General features: G+C 50.1%; 1 protein-coding gene across 1 annotated transcript; it reads right to left on the bottom strand.

Annotated features, from left to right (window-relative positions):
• Positions 1-5,939: 5,939 nt before the first annotated feature.
• On the bottom strand, positions 5,940-20,947 carry RNF121 (ring finger protein 121). Its single transcript, XM_070749393.1, has 9 exons — positions 20,832-20,947; positions 16,827-16,864; positions 15,945-16,086; positions 13,834-13,988; positions 13,125-13,232; positions 11,806-11,926; positions 10,649-10,782; positions 8,782-8,883; positions 5,940-7,573 (listed from the first exon to the last, which is right to left on the bottom strand). The coding sequence occupies exons 1-9, from the start codon at positions 20,886-20,888 to the stop codon at positions 7,453-7,455; spliced, it is 978 nt and encodes a 325-aa protein (XP_070605494.1). The 5' UTR covers positions 20,889-20,947; the 3' UTR covers positions 5,940-7,452.
• Positions 20,948-20,969: the final 22 nt, after the last annotated feature.

The raw sequence follows: 20,969 nt of genomic DNA, 5'->3' as shown, positions 1-20,969 counted from the left end.
ATTGCCAAAATCCTGCATGCACATGTGTCCCCTCGTGAGATTTTGCTTCCGGAACATGCACAGGAGCAACATCTTGTTGGGATGCACGTGCGCACCGGACATCCAAAACTGTGGGCAAAGCTCCCATTTTGCTACCGGTGCGCAGTGTTACTGGGTAGGAATCCGCTGCTGTTGGGACCATTGCAGCCCCCTTGTGGTCATGGGATTACAATTCGAAAGCTCAGCCCCTGGCATGTGCCTCTGACAGTTGCCGTGTCCCCAGGGGTCCCGCGACCCCATGGGCCGAAAGGAGGAGGGCTGTGGGGCTTGATGGTTCCCTTGCAGAGGCTCCATGTTGTAACCCGGGAACCTCAGTGTTAGTGGCGTTTGTGTACACCAACTAGCAGTTAGGAGACATAATGAAAACTCCTGGTTTGCACAACACACGGAGAGACTCGTCCGTACGTTCAACTGGGGAAGTGAGAACCTCGCAGGCCAAGCCAAGACCACTCAGGCACTGGCCACAAACCAGCAGCTAGAAAGAAGCCCGGAAGGAATTGGGCCCCTCTAATTTAAGGGAAAGGAGGACATGCTAGCAGTCTTCCGATATTGGAGCAGCTGCCCCAAAGAGCCTGGGCGGTGCAGTGGTTAGGGTGCAGCACTGCAGGCTACTTCTGCTGACCACCAGCTGCCAGCAGTTTGGCAGTTCGAATCTCACCAGGTTCAAGGTTGACTCAGTCTTCAGTACTTTCCATGTGGGTCAAATGAGGACCCAGATTGTTGGGGGCAAGAGGCTGAGTCTGTCAACTGCTTAGAGGGGGCTGGAAAAGCACGAGGAAGCGGGATAGAAGTCTAAATGCTATTGCCTTTCTTTCTTTCTTTCTTTCTTTCTTTCTTTCTTTCTTTCTTTCTTTCTTTCTTTCTTTTCCATCCAAGGTTCACCATCACTGTTATAGGGTCTCCTGCTAAAGCGGGGGGTTGGACTAGAAGACCTCCAAGGTCCCTTCCAGCTCTTGTTCTTCTGACTTCTCTTCCCCACACAAGCCTTGCCTATGTGGTCTTTCTGGAGAAGGCTCCCAGAACAGGGACCATCAATGCTCTGGGAGCCTGGAGTGGCCGCGTTGGAGCAGCCTGGGGGGCAATCCGGGAGGGGAGGGTCCTAAGCAGGGGCAGATTGCTATTACTGCCATCTGTTGTCTTGCGCTATGCTCCTACACCCCCAGCATATTTTTGCTTCTGCACATTTATTTATTTGTTTGTTTGTTTGTTTGTTTGATTGATTGATTTTTATGCCGCCCCTCTCCGCAGACTCGGGGCGGCTAACAACAGTAAAAAGACAATATGAACAAATCTAATATTTAAAACCCCAATTTAAGAAACCAATCATACATACAGACATACCATGCATAAATTTTATAAGCCTAGGGGGAAGGGAAAGTCTCAATTCCCCCATGCCTGACGACAGAGGTGGGTTTTAAGGAGCTTGCGAAAGGCAAGGAGGGTGGGGGCAACTCTGATATCTGGGGGAAGTTGGTTACAGAGGGTCAGGGCCACCACAGAGAAGGCTCTTCCCCTGGGTCTCACCAAACAACATTGTTTAGTCGACATGCGCAGGAAAGAAAAACACTCTAAAATCTTGTGAGGGGATGCGCGCATGAGCGAGATTTCATGCACGGAAGCAAAAAAATTTGCAAGATTTTGCTTCTGTGCATGCCCACAAAGATTTTGCTTCTGCGCATGAATGTTTTGCTTCTGCACATGAATGTTTTGCTTCTGTGCATGAATGTTTTGCTTCTGCGCATGAATGTTTTGCTTCTGCGCATGCACACAAAGCAAAAAATATGAAAAATTGAAGAAAAAAAGATGGTGGCGCCTGTGCCACTGGAGCAGTCGTGCGCAAATTGCGCAATCAGGTGGCCGCTGTTGGTGCGCAGTCTACTACCACATTGGTAACCTCCCACAACCGGTCCCGAGTGGGAGTTGTGCCTGGCGCTTCCCTGGGAGCCCTGGCGCTTCCTTCTCAGCTGGGAATTCCTTTCGCACCACAGATGATTTCGCTTTCGTAACAGCCCATGGCCTGGCTTAGTGCGCGTTTGTGTGCGTGCATGTGTGTTATCATCCATTCAGTTTTGGAGAAGTCATTTCCATGTTCCAGCCGACATGAGTTGTTATTGTTCTCGAGTGGTTTTGTCATCCTTTTAAAGTTCAAACCACAAACCATTAAAAACAAACCGTGCCGGTTGCCTAGGCGGCTCTTAATGCACTTCCAGCCAGTCTGTCAATCATCTTGCTAACCCTGCGTAGCAAAGCCCCCCCCCTTGTTACTTTCCCACGAAACCTTTTCCTGGAAGGCATTGGAGGGGTTTTCTCAATCATCCGTGTCATGGCTGTCCCAGGGGGGCTTTTCCCAACAGCCAAGTGGATTCCCTTGGGGCGTTTTGTTTCTCCTTGAAGACATTTCGCTCCTCTTCGCAGAAGCTTCTTCGTTCTAACCGCTCTGTCCTTGCAGCAGCTCCAAGAAGCTTCCACACCCACTCGTAACACTCAAGCAACCCTGAGGGCAAAGCAGGGGTGGACTCCGGTTTCCTTCACTGCCAGTTTGGTCAGGGATTTAATTTGATTTATTTAACTTCTAAGCTGCCCAGTTCCTAGTGGACTCAGTCATAGAAACATAGAAGATTGACGGCAGGAAAAGACCTCCTGGTCCATCTTGTCTGCCCTGACACTATTTCTTCTATTTTATTTTATTTATTTATTTATTAGTTGGACTTGTATGCCGCCCCTCTCCGAAGACTCGGGGCGGCTCACAACAAGTAAAAACAGTCACAACAATCCAATTAATTAAAATATTTAACGATTTAAGAAAACCCCCATGTAATAGCAAACACACACACAAGCATACCATGTATAATTAACATGCCCAGGGGAGATGTTTAGTTTCCCCATGCCTGACGGCAAAGGTGAGTCTTAAGGAGTTTTCGGAAGGCAGGAAGAGTAGGGGCAGTTCTAATCTCCGGGGGGAGTTGGTTCCAGAGGGCCGGCGCCGCCACAGAGAAGGCTCTTCCCCTGGGACCCGCCAACCGGCATTGTTTAGTTGACGGGACCCGGAGAAGGCCCACTCTGTGGGACCTAATCGGTCGCTGGGATTCGTGCGGCAGGAGGCGGTCTCGGAGATATTCTGGTCCAATGCCATGAAGGGCTTTAAAGATCATAACCAACACTTTGAATTGTGACCGGAAACTGATCGGCAGCCAATGCAGACTGCGGAGTGATGGTGAAACATGGGCATACCTAGGTAAGCCCATGACTGCTCTTGCAGCTGCATTCTGCACGATCTGAAGTTTCCGAACACTTTTCAAAGGTCGCCCCATGTAGAGAGCATTACAGTAGTCGAACCTCGAGGTGATGAGGGCATGAGTGACTGTGAGCAGTGACTCACGGTCCAAATAGGGCCGCAACTGGTGCACCAGGCGAACCTGGGCAAACGCCCCCCTCGCCACAGCTGAGAGATGGTTTTCTAATGTGAGCTGTGGATCGAGGAGGACGCCCAAGTTTTATCTTAGGATGGATCCCATGCATGTTTATATTCAGTTCCTGTGGATCCTTCCTTCTTTCTCTTTCTTTCCTTGCTTCGTTCTTCCCTTCCTCATTCATAAAAACATAGAAGACTGACAGCAGGAAAAGACCTCCTGGTCCACCTCGTCTGCCCTTGGACTATTTCCTCTATTTTATCTTAGGATGGATCTGTCTTTATCCCAGGCATGTTTCAATTCAGTGACTCTGGATTCACCAACCACATCTGCTGGAAGTTTGTTCCAAGCATCTATGACTCTTGCTACTCCTATGTTTTAGCCTCCAGTCCCCTAATCCTCTTTGTCGCTCTTCTCTGCCCTCTGTCTAGAGTCTTTTTTCCATCATGGTGACCGAGACCCACAGTCAAAGCTAAGGAACCATAGAGGAGGAAGCAAAGCAGAGACCTACAAGGGGCCTCCCTCCACCCCAAGAGGCTGGCGTTGATGCATGGAAGGAGGCTGCCCACCATGACCCAAAGCCCCTCCCCAGCAGATAATAATATTTTCTCATGTTGCTTCTGATCTTTCCCCACAACTCACCTCAGATTGTGCCCCCTTGTTCTTGGGTTCAGTTTCCTACTAAAAACACTTCCCTCCTGGACCTTATTTAACCCTTGAATATATTTAAATGTTTCGATCGTGTCCCCCCTTTTCCTTCTGTCCTCCAGACTAAACAGATTGAGTTCATTAAAGTCTTTCCTGATAGGTTTTATGTTTGAGACCGTCCACCATTTTTGCAACCCGTCTTTGGACCCGTTTAATTTAATCCACAGGTGAGGTCTCCAGAACTGGACACAGTATTATTCCAAATGGGGTCTCACTAGCGCTCTATACAGCGGGATCACAATCTCCCTCTTCCTGCTTGTGGTGTCGTTTTATATAAAACAATAAAATATACTGCTCAAAAAAATAAAGGGAACACTCAGATAACACATCCTCGATCTAAATGATTGAAATATTCTCATTGAATACTTTTTTCTGTACAAAGTTCAATGTGCATAACAGTAGGTGAAATTGACTGTCAATAAGTGTTGCTTCCTAAGGGGACAGTTTGATTTCACAGAAGTTTGATTGACTTGGAGTTATATTGTGTTGCTTTTTTGAGCAGTGTATAACACAAGAAATAAAAACCATTAAAACCCCCAAACAAACATCCACTCAATAACATTCATCTCTCTGGGGCCAAGTAGTTGTTCTATATGCACCCAAGCCTGCCAGCAGAGCTATTTTTCACAGCCTTTTGGAAGTCCAGGAGGGTGGGGGCAGTACAGGTTTTTTGGGGCAGCTGGTCCCATAGAGCCAGAGCCACCACAGAAGGCCCTCCCACATGGCCCTGCCTGGCCAACAGGACCAGAAGGCTGACCCTGTGGGCCCTGGTCAGTTGCTGGCAGAAGACAGTCCCGTAAATAGTCTGGTCCCATGCTATGTAGAGATTCGCCGCAGATTATTTGGTCCAGTTTTGGTCACACAATGCAAAAAGGATGTTGAGACTCTAGAAAGAGTGCGTGGAAGAGTAACATAGAACATCAGGGGACTGGAGGCTAAAGCATAGGAAGAACCGTTGCAGGAACTGGGTAAATGGCTGGTTGAATGAGAAGAAGGAACCAGGGGAGACAGGAGAGCAGCCTCCCAGCATCTCAGGGGTGGCCCCAAAGAAGAGGGAGTCAAGCTATCCTCCAAAGCACCCGAGAGTATAACAAGAAGCAATAGGTGGGAACTAAACAAGGAGAGAAGCAACTTAGAACTAAGGAGAAAATTCCTGGCAGTCAGAACGGTGGATCAGTGGAACTACCTGCCTCCAGAAGTTGTGAATGCTCCAACAGTGGAAGTTTCTAAGCAGATGTTGGATAACCATCTGTCTGAAGTAGTGTAGGGTTTCCTGCCTAATCAGGGGGCTGGACTAGAAGACCTCCAAGGTCCCTTCCAACTCGGTTGTTGTTGTTATTATTTGCAGAACTGTCTTCTGCCTCACATTTCCCAGTGTCTGATTAGGTCGCAGAGTTGGCCTCCTCCAGGCTCTGTCGCCCAAACGATGCTGACTGACGGGTCCTCGGCGAAGGGCCTTCTCTGTTGCAGCCCCGGTCCTCTGAAACCAACTCCTACTGGAGATTCGCAACGCCCCCACTCTCTTCATCTTTCAAAAGGTGTGAATGACACATCTATGCCGGCAGACCATGACTGACAGCTTTGCTTTGGCCATTAGTATGAAAGAGGATTGTTTGTTTGTATTGTGGGTCTTATGCATTTTCTAATGTTTCAATTGCATTTATTTATCTATTTGTGAGCTGCGGCCTATAAATCTACATTTATTGACTTATTTGACTTCTATGCCACCGAAGGACAAAGAAATAAACAAACAGTCAATGGAGGAAAAAGACAACGGGGAAAAGCAATTTAGCAGAATTTATTACACGTTGTTTCAAAAGGAGGGGAGGAAGGGAAAGAATTGATCCTGGCTCCGAGGTTTTGGAGGGGTCATCCACAAGAAGGCCCTGCTGGCAGTGGGTGGGACAGGCTGCCTTTGAGGCCACCACAGAACTGGACACATCAGGAGGGGACACCAACCATGGCTGGGAATGAGCCCCCCCCCCCGGTCCCAGCTTCCTCCCCTCACTGGAGCCCCCCCTTTTCCGGTGATCCAGGGAAAGCCACGAGAGGCTGTGACCAGCTGCGAAGCACCCACCACGGGCTGATGCCCACCAAAGCGAGAGCCACAGAGTGGCAGAGATGCACCCTGGCCCTGTGGACGGCGAGCCAGAAACGCACCCAACTGGACCCCCCATCCCTTGTGGAGGCACCCCGCATTTCAGCCGTTACGTAGAAGGTGGAGAAGAGACCACATGGAGATCCACAGGATGAGGTCATCCCCTGGCAAGGGGTCCAGCGGCCTCCCCCCCCCGGTCTCACCTGGCTCAGCATCCCACCTGCCCTCACCCAGGGTTGGGGGAAAGGAGCTCCGGGGGGGGGGGGGGCGGTTCAGAGGGTTGGGCAGGGGTCCCCGGCCGTTGGATCGAGTGCCACCCAATCTCCCAGGGGGGTTAAAAAGTGCCAAATCAGCCCCTGACTTCCTCCTCCTTCCCCTCCTTAACACTGCTGTTCGTTTAAACTGAGCCCTGCCACATCGAGCCCTAAAAAGAACCATACAGGGGTGAGGACGGGAGGCCACCCAGCGACCCTCAGGTTGAGGAGGACTTCTCGACCAACACGGCACAGTGCTGCTTCCTCCCAGGCGAAGTAGAGGGAGAGGAGGCCCCCCTCCAAAACCCCTTGATCCGGTGGGTGGCTTGTTTAGGGGGGCGAGAGAAAGAGCCACGACGGCCGGCCACGATTTTGAGCAGCTGCTTCCAAAGCTTGACCGGTCTTGAAGTCCTGAGTTCGACTGGGAACCGTTGGCGAGAGAAGGCGAGAGGAATGGAGGAAATCCAGACTCCGGGTTCGGTCGACGTGGCGGAGAGGACGGGAACGCTCAAAGGTCGGGGATGATGGGGCCGAGGAAGCGGGCAGTGGCCGGGAGGAGGCAGTGGGGGCCACCGGGCCTGGCACAGAGGGCGAATCCCGGAGAGAATCCTCCCTCTTCCCTTTGGAGTCAGGAATAACGGAGGCTGGTTAAAATATATCTTTTCTTTCTGGCTAAAAAGAGGGGGAGACCTTCGTGCCCCCCCTCCTACAAGCGGCAGAGGCCGGCCTGCGCAGGGGTCCTCGTGGGCAGAGTCCGTCGGGGGGTAGGGGTGTCCTGGCGCAGAGGCTCTGGGCCGGAGTCTGTGTGTCCTGAGAGGCCAAGTGGCCAAGAGTGCCCGCCTCTCCTGGGGGGCGGGGGGGTGTCCCAAGGCGTCCTCAGGGGCCCCCCAGGGGCGTCCTCCTGGCTCCAGGGCAGGAACTGGGGGGGGGGGCGGCACAGGGGCTACTCCAGCCCCAGGATGTAGTTGATCCCTTGCACCAGTCCGATGATGACCGGCTGCCAGGCCACCAGGTACCGCAGCCAGTCCAGCAGCTGCCCGTACATCACGTGGGGCCGCTCCCAGCTGCACGGCAGAGTTAAGGCGGAGTAAGAGGAGGGTGGTGGGGGGTCCTGAGGGGGCAACGTGCTGCCTCGTAGCGGACCTTTAAGGCCGATGGCCACAGCCTAACTATGCCAAAGAGCAGAGCGCCCGGCAGAACACGGCAACACCGCTCTCTTCTCACCAGGTGCCTATTTACCCACCTGCGTGCAAGACCCTGCTGGGCTGGCAGCTCTGAGGAGTGGGAAACACTCGGGAGGGGAACAGAAGTCTCAAGGCTCTTGCCATCCATCTTAGGTCACCTGTCTGCCTATCTATGTATCTACCTACCTACCTACCTATTTATCTCTCTCTCTCTCTCATCCATCTCTCTCTCTCACTCTCTCTCATCTATCTATCTATCTATCTATCATCTATCAATCAATCAATCAATCTATCTATCTATCTAGTCTGTCTACCTACCTACCTATCATCTATCAATCTACCTATCTATCAATCTACCTATCTATCTACCTACCTACCTATCTATCTACCTACCTATCTAGTCTGTCTGTCTACCTACCTACCTATCTATCATCTATCAATCTACCTATCTATCAATCTACCTATCTACCTATCTATCTATCTATCTATCTATCTATCTATCTATCTATCTATCTATCTATCTATCTATCTATCTATCTATCTATCTATCTATCTACCTACCTAGTCTGTCTGTCTGTCTACCTACCTACCTATCTATCATCTATCAATCTACCTATCTACCTATCTACCCTTTCGAGGTGGGTCAAATGAGGAGGCAGATTGTTAGGGGCAAGAGGCCGACTCTGCAAACCGCTTAGAGGGCAGGAAAAGCACCAGGAAGTGGTAGATAAGTCTAAATGCTCTTGTTTTATAAATTAAAAATAAAATAGCAGCCGGGTTCATCATGAACATGAGCCTCCGTGGGACCAACAGGGGCAGCCAAGGGGTGGGGTCAAATGCCCAGGTCAAGGGGAGCCCCCCTCTGACTCTGTGTCGAGCATTCCAGCCCCCCCCCCATCAGGGTCAGAGCAACCCACCTGTCCACCCTGACCCTCCACCCTAAGAGGGAAACCCTGGGAAGGGAGGCGATAGGGGGGGGGGCTTCCAAGCCGGCCAGAGACAGGAGGGTCGGGAGGGTCATCTAGTCCAGCCCTCCAGGGGGCCCGTGGGGGTGGGGGTTCGAAAGGTGGGCGAGAGAGGAAGGATACGGGTTGCTGAACATCCGCTTGAGGTCCACCTTCTCCTTGCAGTAGGGGCAGGTCTGTTTCTTGCCCACAATGCACCAACCGCGGATGCAGAACTCGTGAAAGCTGGACAGATGGGCGGACAGTCAAGGAACAAACGGAATCTGGCGGTCGAGAGCAAAGAAGACCCTCAGCAGCCCAGGGGTTGCCATGGGGGAGTCCTTGATGCCCCCCAAGAGGGGTCCCTAGCCATGCAACTCTGCCAGGAGTGCAGACATCTCAGCGCCCAGCTAGGGAACGGCATCAGTGCTGGGAGGAAGGGTGGAGGCCTGTATGACCCTTGGTGGCGCTCTGAACTTGGCTGTGTTGTCGCGGACCTTTCACGGCCCGACTAGGGAACGTCATCAGCGCTACGATCCCTCATCGTTATCCCAGATGACGTTGCCTAGTTGGGTGATGAAACGTCTGCCTGGAAACAACTAAGCCCAGAGACCCCCCAGGACCCCCATCATTAAAACCCCCACATCCCCACAAGCCTTTAAATGCCTGGAATGAGGAAGGACTGTGTGTATGCAGAGGTTTTAGGGTGTTACACACTGCTCAAAAGGAATGAAGGAGACCCCCAAAGAGCCCCTCCTGGATCTGAATGAATGACATGTTCTCATGGAATATTTGATTCCCTACAAAGTTGAGTCTGCACGACAGCAGGTGATATGGACTGTCCATCAGTGTTGCTTCCTAAGTGGACAGTTTCATTTCACAGATGTTTGATTGACTTGGTGTTATACTGTGTTGTGTAAGTGTTCTATTTTTGTTGAGCAGGACATGATGGATGGAAAGTATGTTGGCAGACTGGAATGACTGTTTTTAAATTAATTTGGGGTTTTACAATTGTATTTTACAGATATAATTTTGGATTTTAGAACTGTATTGTTTTTACATGTTGTAAGCCACGCCGAGTCCTCAGAGAGGGGCAGGATACAAATCCAATCAATCAATCAACCAACCAACCAACCAACCAACCAATCAATAAAGAAACTAATGAATTAATTAATTCTGGGCCCGATTGTGGCCGTTAAGTCAAGGAGTCTCCTCTGGAAGGGGGCCGTTTCCCTTCCTCTTTTCTGGGCCTGGGCTTTCCCTCTGGGCGGGGTGGGGGCTGAGTCACCTCCTCCTTCCGCAGCCGAGGAAAGCCCGAGGGGGGAGGGGCTCAGGGAGGTTTCCCACCAGACTCAGCACGGGGTCCTCCCCACGCGTGTGACACGTGACGGGAGACGAGGGGGCACCGTCCCCGAGCACACGGACACAGAGGCGCTCCGTGAAAAGGCTGTGAAAGTGGGGGGAAACCCCTCAAACCCCCTCCCCCCCTGATTCCCCTGGGCCGTCTCCGCTTGACCTATGGGTTGTATGAGATGTGTGATTGCTTTTTATATTAAGGGTTTTAAATTCTTTTAATGCATTGTGTTTGTACTGTTTGGTTGTTATGAGCCACTCCGAGTCTCCAGAGAGGGGCGCATATAATAAATAAATGAATGAATGAATGAATGAATGAATAATAATAATAATAATAATAATAATAATAATAATAAAGCTGTTTTCGCTCTCCCCAGGCATTGAATTGTGGGTGGTGGGTACTCGCACAGCTCCTTCGGCACCCGAGGGAAAAAAGGGTCATCACCACTACTGCCATAGGTCAGTTTTTCCCAACCTTGGCCACTTGAAGATATCTGGACTTCAACTCCCAGAATTCCCCAGCCAGCCTTCTGCCATAGGGGATGCCACTGCTTGTGTGCGTGCATAGGGAGGGGAGGGGGGAGTGTGCTGTGTACAGATACAGACCCAGAGACCCCCGAAAGCTACTCCCCCCCCCCCCCCCCAGGTGGAAGGATACACGTGGTTGCAGGAGAGCCGGTAGGTGTTCTCGATGATCCCCTCCTCGTTGACGTCCACAAAGATCGGCTGCCCACAGACGGCACAGACGTTGTCCGAGAGGTGCTTGGTGGGCATCCCGCAGGCGCTGTAGAACTAAGAACAAGAGCCACACTGATGGGAGGGCAGCCCCCCCCCCCCCGCCTCCAGCTCTCCCTCCCCTCCTCCCAGGCCCAGGCCACAACCCCAAATGTCCCCTACACGGAGAAGGAGGGAGAGCAAGAGAGCCACCTGGTGGCCAAGGTCCACCCCTGCGCTCTATAGATGGGTTTCTCAACTACGGCCACTTTAAGACGGGCGGACTACAACTCCCATATTCTTCAGCCAGCAGATACATAGACAGATTCTTTCTTTCTTTCTTTCTTTCTTTCTTTCTTTCTCCTTTGCCTTTGTTTCTCTCTCTCCTCTTTCTCTCTCTCTCTCTCTCTATCTATCCGAGTTGAAAGGGACCTTGCAGGTCATCAAGTCCAACCCCCTGCCTTTTCTTTCTCTCTTTCCCTTCCTTCCACTTTTTCCTCTTCCTTTCTTTTTTGCCTTCCTCTTTCTTTTTCTTTCTTCTTTTTTCCCTTCCTTAGTTCCTTTCCTCCTTTTTTCCTTCTCTTTTCTTTCTTTCCCTTCCTTCCTCTTTCTTTTCTTTCTTTCTCTTCCTTCCCTTTTTCTTCTTTCCTTTCTTTTTCTTTCTTCCCCTCTTCCTATCATTCCTTCCTCCTTCCTTGCTTCCATTCTTCGTTACTTTCTTCCTGACTTCCTTGCCTTCCTTTTTTCCCATTCCCCCTTTCCCCCCTTCCTTCCTTCCTCTCCTCCCTCCCTTTCTTCTCCTCTGGCTTCCTTCTCCATCTCTCCTCTCCTCCTTCCCTCCACCTTCCTCACAGCTGGATGGGGAATTCTGGGAGTTGAAGCTGAGTTAAAGGGGATTAAGATTGACAGTTCGGGGTTGAAGGAGCTGCCACTCCAGATGGTCCTGGGGCCCCCAGAAGGACCCCCCCTCTGGGAAACAGCTGGCGGAGGAGATCCCCAGGCCGAGGGAGGGCAGGGTGGGGCAGGGAGACCTGGGGTGAGGAGTGAGGGGAGGGGGCAGCAGGAGAGCCCAGACCCCCCCTCCCCCTTTGAGGGTCTTACCCCGATGGTGGAGGCCATGTAATCCGCGCACATCTCCGCAAAGTCCCGCTCCAGGACACCGTAGTAGAGGCCGTAGAACAGGAGGGAGATCCCAAAATCCATGCCGTCTTCTGGGGAAATTCTGCCGGTGGGGGGGGGGGGGCATGGGGGGGGGCGGAGAGAGAGAGGCATTAGAATAGCCAGCGCATTCAGCATTATTTTTCCGTGTATAAGACGCCCCTTTTTCCTCCCTAAAAGAGGCTGACAATTGGGGCGTTAGACCCTGAATGGAGCCATTGTCCAGCCCTAACCAGGTGCTGACCCTCTTCCCAGCTCTTCCTTCGCAGCCTCTTCCGCTGTTTCTCTGCAAGGACGAGTGTTTCCCAAGCCCTGAGTCTTTGCAGGGTTGTTTCCACTGCTCCACTGGCTCTGAATAAGTTTCTTTCCAGGTGCTAATGATCTTAGTGGCTCTTAGTGGCTTGCAGGCTCTTTCACGGTTACTCTCTCCAAATAAGGTTTTTCTTAACCAGGGGATAAAATAAGGTGCTGTAGCTGACCAGACTAAGGACGCTGGGCAGATGAATCCCTGGGAAGCAGGTTCTTTTCCTCCCCAAAAACTAAGGTGCATCTTATACTCTGAAAAATACGATAAGCTCAGAGAGCATCAAAGACCCCACCGCCCCGCCCCCCCCTCCTCTTCCCCTTCCAGCACTGATGCGGTTCCCTAGTTTGGTAAGGAAACACCTGCAGGAAACAATCCGACTCTGAGAGCATCAAGGACCCCACAGCCCTCCTCTTCCTCCCACACCACATTTGGCCTCTGTGTGTGTGTGTGAGAGAGAGAGAGAGAGAGAGAGTGAGTGAGAGAGTGAGTGAGAGAGGGAGAGAAAGAAAGAGTGAGAAAGGGAGAGAAAGAAAGAGTGAGAAAGGGAGAGAGAGAGAGAGAAAGAGAGTGAAAAAGGGAGAGGGAGAAAGAAAGAGAGAAAGGGAGAGAGAAAGACAGAGAGAGAGAGAGAAAGAGAGTGAAAAAGGGAGAGAGGGAGAAAGAAAGAGTGAGAAAGGGAGAGAGAAAGACAGAGAGAGAGAGAGAGTGAAAAAGGGAGAGGGAGAAAGAAAGAGTGAGAAAGGGAGAGAGAAAGACAAAGAGAGAGAGAAAGAGAGTGAGAAAGGGAGAGAAGGAGAAAAAGGGGGAGAGAGAGAGAAAGGGAGAGAGAAAGGAAGAGAGTGAGAAATGGAAACAGAGAAATGGAGAGAGAGAGAAAGGGAGAGAAAGAAAGAGGGAGAAAGGGAGAGAGAGAGAGAGAGAGAGAGAAGGGGAGAGAGAGATGGATTGTCCTCACCTGAATAATAAATTAAGTCCAAAGAGGGTGAACATGACGGCCATGTAGCCCACGATGCCGGCGGTGTAGCTGATTTTGTATATTAGGAGAAACCACTTGTAGACCAATCTAGTTGCCAGGAGCAAAAGAAATAAATCAAAACATTATTTTATCCATTTTTATTTTCAACCCATTCATAAAATTTCCCCCCAAATCTTATAAAATGTGGTTGCTTCCTAATGGACTTTTGCTTGGGCAGCTAGACAAGGAGCGGAATTAAAAACACCAAAGTATTTAAAATTTTAAATATATTAGCCAAATTTTTATGAGGTATTAAAAATTATGAACACCTTAAAAACTGTATCATGGATTATATTTTGCTTATTTGTATAATTGGTGAAAAATGAGCAGCTATTGTTATCCAGATGTTAAAAATAAAGGAGGCAGTATTGAACTTATAGTATACAACCTTTTGAAATTGACCTATTGTAAACAAATTGTTGACATTGGTATGTTTTTATTGTATTGTGATTGGAGAGAAAAAAAATAAAAAATCTTTGCAAACCCCCCCCCCAAAACACCAAAGTAGCCTCGGCCAAGAGAGAGAAAGGGGCTCGTATGCAGAAGACCCCCCCGGCCTCCCCAGAGGGGTCCAAAGACCGCTGCCCACCCCAAGGAGCCAAAGGGGGAGGTGGGTGGCCTCCCTCCCTCCCTCCCAGCCACAGCTCACCTGGGGGTGGTCTGGACGAGGGGCTTCCGGGTGGCTCGGAAGGTAACGAACCCTGTGATGGCGGAGAAGAAGATCCAGATGCCCAGGAAGCGCCACCAGTGCAGCTTCACCGTGAAGTAGAGGGGGACGACCCACATCTGGAAGAGGGTCACCATCTGCAACGGGAGGAGGAGATGCATCGCAACACCTGCCTTCACCTCTCTCGTCCTCCCCACACAAGCCTCCAGACAACCCTTAAGGGACCCTGCAATGGTCAAGGTGTCCCCCTGCCAGGTAGGGCTGTTTTCAGGACATTAGAAACATAGAAAATGGACGGCAGAAAAAGACCTCTTGGTCCACCTTGTCCACCCTTAGACTATTCCCTGTATATTATCTTAAATATTTAAATATTTTAAATTTGTCTGATTGCTTATGATTTGTTTTTTACATGTTGTGAGCCGCCCCGAGTCTTCGGAGAGGGGCGGCATACAAATCTAAGTAATAAATAAATAAATAAATAAATAAATCTTAGGATGGATCTGTGTTTACCCCAGGCATGTTTACATTCCGTTCCTGTGGATTGACCCACCACGTCTGCTGGAAGTTTGTTCCAAGCATCTACTACTCTTTCAGTCAAATAATATTTCCCCACATCGCTTCTGATCTTTCCCCCAACTGACCATGTTAAATGTTGGGGAAAGTTCTACTGCTGGCTGAAGAAAAAGACAAAGTAATAAACGTACATTTAGTCACAAGGAGATATTTCGCGTTGATAAATGGGTTAATGGGAAAATAGATCTAGGATTAGGTATATAAATAAGATCAATGTATATGGTTTGTCTGCAATAAATATGTAAAAATAGTTCTGCAATAGGTTGCGAGCGAAACAAGAAATTTGACACCGATTGGCTACACAGATGTCCCATGTTTTTAAATGTCTGCATTGGTTGCCGATCGGTTTCCAGTCACAATTCAAAGTGTTGGTTATGACCCATAAAGCCCTTCATGGCACCGGGCCAGAATATCTCTGGGACCGCCTTCTGCTGCACAAATCCCAGTGACCAGTTAGGTCCCACAGAGTGGGCCTTCTCTGGGTCCCGTCAACTAAGCAATGTCGCTTGGTGGGACCCAGGGGAAGAGCCTTCTCTGTGGCGGCCCCGACCCTCTGGAACCAACTCACCCCAGATATCAGAGTTGCCCCCACCCTCCTTGCCTTTCGTAAGCTCCTCAAAACCCGCCTCTGCCATCAGGCACGGGGGAACTGAGATATTCTTTCTCCCTAGGCTTCTACAATTTATGCATGGTATGTGTGTATGTACGATTGGTTTTATAACAAGGGTTTTTAGCTGTTGTAGTATTGGATTGTCACATGCTGTTTTTATCACTGTTGTTAGCCGCCCCGAGTCCACGGAGAGGTGCGGCAGACAAATCCAATAAATAAATAAATAATATATGTTGATAAATAAAACTTTATAATAATAATAATATAAAAAAGGAGTCCTAGCAGAGGAGCCAGAAGGGAACCATTAGACCTCAGCCATCCAGACGGCTTCTAAGAAGGTTTAGGGCCAGGGGTCAAATGAAAGCCCTCTAGGCAAGAGGGCAGGCTGTGGGGTCCCTGGGGGTCTCTGCCCTGGGTGGCTTCCGTGCAGGTGTTTCGTGGAGGAGGGGGGGGGGAATTGTGAGGTTCTTGGTGCTTTTTAAGTTTGTGGTTTTCTTGCAGATCTTTCATGATCCAACTAGGTAACATCATCAGTGCTTGAAGGCAGGTTTGCTCTCATAAAATGTCTACAAGGAAACTTGCTTGATTGTTCGTTCGTTCTTTCTTTCTTTCCTTCCTCCCTCCTCTTCCTCTCCACAACCTCCTCTCCCTTCTAGTTCTCATGATGTTACCAAGCATGAAATGTCTACAAGAAAACTGGCTCTTTCTTTCTTTCTTTCTTTCTTTCCCTCCTTTTATCTTTTTCCTTCCTTCCTTCCTTTCTTCCTCCCTCCTCTTCCTCTCCACAACCCCCTCTCCCTCCCACCACTGATGAGGTTCCCCACTTGGGTCCCGAGAGGCCTGCAAGGAATCCACCCATGTGTCCAGCTCCAAAGCTACAAAAGGTTCCCCTTGGCCGGAGCCGCCTTACGTTGTAGGAGCGCGGGTGCCTCTGTTTCCACTGGACCAGGAGCAGCTGGGCGACCACCAGGGTGGCGATGAGGATGAGGACCATCTCGGCGTGCATGGCCTCGTGGCCTCGGTGCTTGGCGTGCATCCGCGCATGCTCGATCCTGGAACGAGAGCCAGCCGGGTCAGCCTCTGGCACAAGTGGCCCCTGTGTGCGGCTGGCAAGCGCGGCCACTCCGGCTGCATAGCACACACAAACACCCACACCCACACCCACACCTGCTTCCAAGGATCCCCGGCCCTCTCAGGACCAGTGCAAAGAGAGAGCCACAGGGCCACACAAGTGGACAGGGTGGGATCGGACAGTGAAATTTTATTTTTAAAACTCTGAAATTAATTTTAATGCTTGATTTTATACTTTACATGTTGCTTATATTGCACTCTACCCAGGGTCCCTCTCTGAAGGAGGAGGACAGTTTAGAAAGAGAGAAAGAAAGAGAGAGAGAGAGGAAGGGAGGGAGGGAGGGAAGAAAGAAGAGAAGGAAAAAGGAAGGGAGGAAAGAGAGGAAGGAAGGAAGGAAGGAGAAAAAGAAAGCAGGAAGGAAGGAGGGAAGGAAGGAGAGAAAGAAAAAAAGGAAGGAAGGAAGGTAGGTCTGGGGAGCAAACAACCTCAGCCAATCTTCCTTGAGCCCCGAATGAAAGGCAGCCCTCCCAACCCGAGAATCCACAGGCTGAATAGTGCAGTGCTAGTAGAGGTTGGGGGCACCCACAAGGCCTTCTATCCCAGCCCCAGAGACATGGTATGTCTTGCGAGATGAGCCCACCGGCCCCTCTGCTTCCCCACAGGTAGGAGCTGCCCCCCAAGACAGGGGTCCCCGAGGTAGCCAGGCAGCCTCGCACTCACCTCCATCTCTCGTCGGGGTCCAGGTGGGAGAGGTCAACCTGCAGAGGGGGAGAGGGAGGAGCTCAGATCTAGAAGCTGAGAAGGGCTACACACAGCCAGGATTCTATTCACACAACAAGACATACACACTGGGTGAAACCACACTCAACAGCAGCAACTGCGGGAGAGATCTTGGAGTTCATGAAGTCTTTCCTGATCAGTTTGATGCTTAAGACCTTCCACCGTTTTTGGATTTTAGGACAGCTGTGGCGATCCATCCCAGGTACCTCCTGGCTCACCTGCAGGATGGCCATCAGAGCAACTCAGGGGGCAGGGTGTGGGCTCTCCTCGGAGCAATCCTCAAATCCGAGAACTTCCCAAGGACAGGCATTCCGCCCCCCTTGTGATGCAGCATTCCTGGACCCCTGACCAGCTGGCTCCCCTTTTCCCGAGTCCCAGAGCCCCCTTTCTTTTGCCCCCTGGATAGCAGGCCCTGCGCAAGGGGACCAGGAGGTGGAAGGCCCTGGGAAGGCCACCTTCTCCTTGGAAGACGACTGGTCAGTGTTTTGCTCCAAGGCCAGAGAAGGTCACCAGTTCTGAAGAGGGGGATGGGCTGGCCAAGAGGTGGGGGGGGAGTTGACAGGTGGTCAGCAGAGGGATGTCCAGGATCATGACAGAATGGACTTTATTGAGCAGGGATCGCACAGTGGCTAGAGTGCAGCCCTGCAGGCTCCTGCAGCTAAGTGCTGGCGGTAGTTCAGCAGTTCAAATCCCACCACCGGCTCAAGGTTGACTCAGCCTTCCGTCCTTCCAAGGGGGGTCAAATGAGGACCCAGATTGTTGGGGGCCAATATGCTGAGTCTGTAAACCCCTTAGAGAGGGCTGGAAAAACACTAGGAAGCGGTATACAAGTCTAAATGCTATTGCTATATAGATAGATAGAGAGACTGTAAATAGGTGGGAACAGTGTTCCCTCGATTTTCGCGGGTTCGAACTTCGCGGAACGTCTATACCATGGTTTTTCAAAAATATTAATTAAAAAATACTTCGCGGTTTCCCCCCCTATACCACGGTTTTTCCCGCCTGATGACGTCATATGTCATTGCCAAACTTTCGTCTGCCTTTAAAAAACATTTTTTAACTTTAATAAATAAACATGGTGAGTAATAATCTAAATGGTTGCTAAGGGAATGGGAAATGGTAATTTAGGGGTTTAAAGTGTTAAGGGAGGGCTTGGGATACTGTTCATAGCCAAAAATAGTGTATTTACTTCCGCATCTCTACTTCGCGGAAATTTGACTTTCGCAGGCGGTCTCGGAACGCATCCCCCGCGGAAATCGAGGGAACACTGTACCTGTAACCTGCAACCTCAACGACTCTGAGATAAGCCCCAGCCCCACCTGCCTAGCTCTGAGGCTGGACTAGTCCCAAGGATTCCAAACAGGTGGCTAAGCTCAGGGCAAAGGTTGTTTGCCAGCACAGAAGGACCCAGCGAGAGTCCAACTCCTCTTCCTTCTGTGCATCTTTGGGGTTTGTGTGGAGTCACAAGACCACACATCAAACTTCAAAGCTTAGGTTTTATTCCCAAAAGCTGCTCCACTCTTTATTTTAGCTGGGACAGAGTGAATCCAACCCTCCCTGGAGGTTTTTAAGAAGAGACATAAACAGAGAGAGCATTTGGATGCCTCTCTTCCTACATGGATTGAAAGAAATCAACTTTAAAAAATTAATAATAGGAGTCAGCTAAAGTGAATACAACAGACTATTCCATGGGTTATCAAAAGAATACAGAACAAAGAAGAATATAACTCCAAGTAAATCAAGATTCTGTGAAATCAAACTGTCCACTTAGGAAGCAACACTGGTTGACAGTCAATTTTACCTGCTGTTGTGCACATTCTTCTTTCTACAGAACAAAGTATTCAAGAAGAATATTTCATTCATTCAATGAATGAATGAATGAGTGTTCCCTTTATTTCTTGATCAAGATTATTTTTTAAAATTGAAAAAGAAGAGACTGGAGAATTGTTTGTCTGAAATGGCCCAGGGTCTCCTGCTTGAGCAGAGGGGGCTAGGCTAGAGGATCTCGAAGGGCCCTTCCAGTGGTGTTATTCTATCATTCTGTTATAAGAAGCTGTCTGGCATCCCTAAGGGGGCTGCAATTGCTGGGTGGAGGATTCCCTCCCCGCCCTCTGGCAGGAGAGGAGGGCCGAGTGTCATAGGTGACTCATAGAGGTTGCAAAGGTGTGTAAAGCACACCTCCGCGCATTGGCTCAGCAGGCTCTGAGGATGGGGAGGGGAGTAACAGCTTCTCCTGCTCTTAATGAGAGGCAGGGTGAGAGGCTTGAAAGAACCCTCACAATTATTGCCACATAATAACTGGCTTTCAACCTGTTTTCTCCACTTGACAGGCCAAGGGTTTTCACAAGTGTTTGGAAAGAGGGATGGAAAGGACCCTGGAGGTCTTCTAGTCCAGTCCCTTCAAGCAAAAAACATCATTTAAAAGGGGCAATGATTCTACAGAGGAATCACGGAGTCTGTCATCTGCACCTCTGTTCTGCTCTGCAACCCAACAAGACCGACCCGGACTTCAGAGGAGAATCAGAACTGCAGAAAAAGCAATGGCTGCCCACCTGCCTTCCATTGAGGACCTGTAGACTGCACGAGTCAAAATACTGACTGACCCTCGTATCCTGGACACAACTGTTTCAACTCCGACCCTCAAAACGTTGCTACAGAGCATTGCACACCAAGACAACTTGACACAAGAAGAGTTTTCCCCCCAAACGCCATCACTCTGCTAAACAGATAATTCCCTCAATGCTGTCAAACTATTTACAAAGTCTGCACTACTATTACTATTAGTTTTTTTTCTCCTCCTTCCTGTCACCCATCTCCTCCCACTTAGGACTCTATGACTGTAATTTGTGGCTTGTATCCTTAAGATTTGTATTAATATGGATTGTTTCCTCATTGCTGATTTGACCTCTAAGATAATCATTGTGTTACGATTCTTGACCAATGGATCTTTTCCTTTATGTCCACTGAGAGCATCTGCACCAAAGACAAATTCCTTGGGTGTCCAATCACACTTGGCCAATAAAGAAATCTCTCATTTTTAATCGTGTTTATGTTTTTCTTTTCTTTTTTTCTTTTCCTTTTGCTATGATTACTATTTGATATGATTAGCCTCCAGAAGTGGTGAAGGCTCCAACACTGGTAGTTTTTAAGAAGATGTTGGATCACCATCTGTCTAAAGTGGTGTAGGGCTTCCTGCCTAAGCAGGGGGTTGGACTAGAAGAACTCCAAGGTCCCTTCCAGCTCTGTTGTTGTTGTTGTTGTTGTTGTTTTTTTAAAATATTATTATCCTTATCATTTGGGTATGTTCAATGAAAAAAAGGACCAGGGAAGACAGGATAGCAGTTTTCCACTATCTCAGGGGCTGCCACAAAGAAGAGGGAGTCAGGCTATTCTCCAAAGCCCCTGAGGGTAGAACAAGCAATGGGTGGAAACTAAACAAGGAGAGAAGCAACTTAGAACTAAGGAGGAATTTCCTGACACGTCAGAACGGTTGATCAGTGGAACAACTTGCCACCAGAAATTGTGAATACTCCAACACTGGAAGTTTTTAAGCAGATGTTGGAGAACCATCTGTTTGAAGTAGTATAGGGTTTCCTGTCTAAGCAGGGAGTTGGACTAGAAGACCTCCAAGGTCCCTGCCAGCTTTGTTGTTGTTATAAGATTATTATTGAATGGGACTGCGGAACTCCCCGCCACATGAGCCCAGGCGGTCTTGATTTGGGCCCTCAGGGGGACCGCAACTTGGCTCAAGAGGCGCCGATGGCCTTTTCCAGGGACCTTCCGCGCACGACTGCTCCTGGCGCTGGAGGCTCTACACAGCTGCGCGGAGACCCGGGCTGGGCGTGAGGCCTGCCTCGCAGGGCTGTTGGGGAAAAGGGGACCGGCCTTGCTCCTCCTCCTCCTCTCCGGCCCTCCCCGACCGACCCTCGCCGGCGATTCACTCACCTCGTCGGCGCCGGGTTCCAGCGGCGCCCCCACCACCTCCAGTTCCACCACCGCCATCTTGCCCCCGCCTCACCGCCAACTCGCTTCCGACGGCGCCGACCAATCGCCGCCCTCGGCTTCCGCTGGACCAATCGCCGC

Source organism: Erythrolamprus reginae, chromosome 4 (assembly GCF_031021105.1).
Source record: "Erythrolamprus reginae isolate rEryReg1 chromosome 4, rEryReg1.hap1, whole genome shotgun sequence".
In the NCBI taxonomy this organism is placed as follows: Eukaryota; Metazoa; Chordata; class Lepidosauria; order Squamata; family Dipsadidae; genus Erythrolamprus; species Erythrolamprus reginae.
This window is presented reverse-complemented; position numbering and strand designations above follow the sequence as displayed.

Excerpts from the sequence above, each read along its gene's own strand:
- RNF121 (XM_070749393.1), bottom strand. The coding sequence starts at position 20,888 with ATGGCGGTGGTGGAACTGGAGGTGGTGGGGGCGCCGCTGGAACCCGGC. Across the intron at positions 16,865-20,831 it reads TGGAACCCGGCGCCGACGAG|GTTGACCTCTCCCACCTGGA; the intron begins GTGAGTGAATCG and ends CCCCCTCTGCAG. Across the intron at positions 13,989-15,944 it reads GGCACCCGCGCTCCTACAAC|ATGGTGACCCTCTTCCAGAT; the intron begins GTAAGGCGGCTC and ends CTCCCGTTGCAG.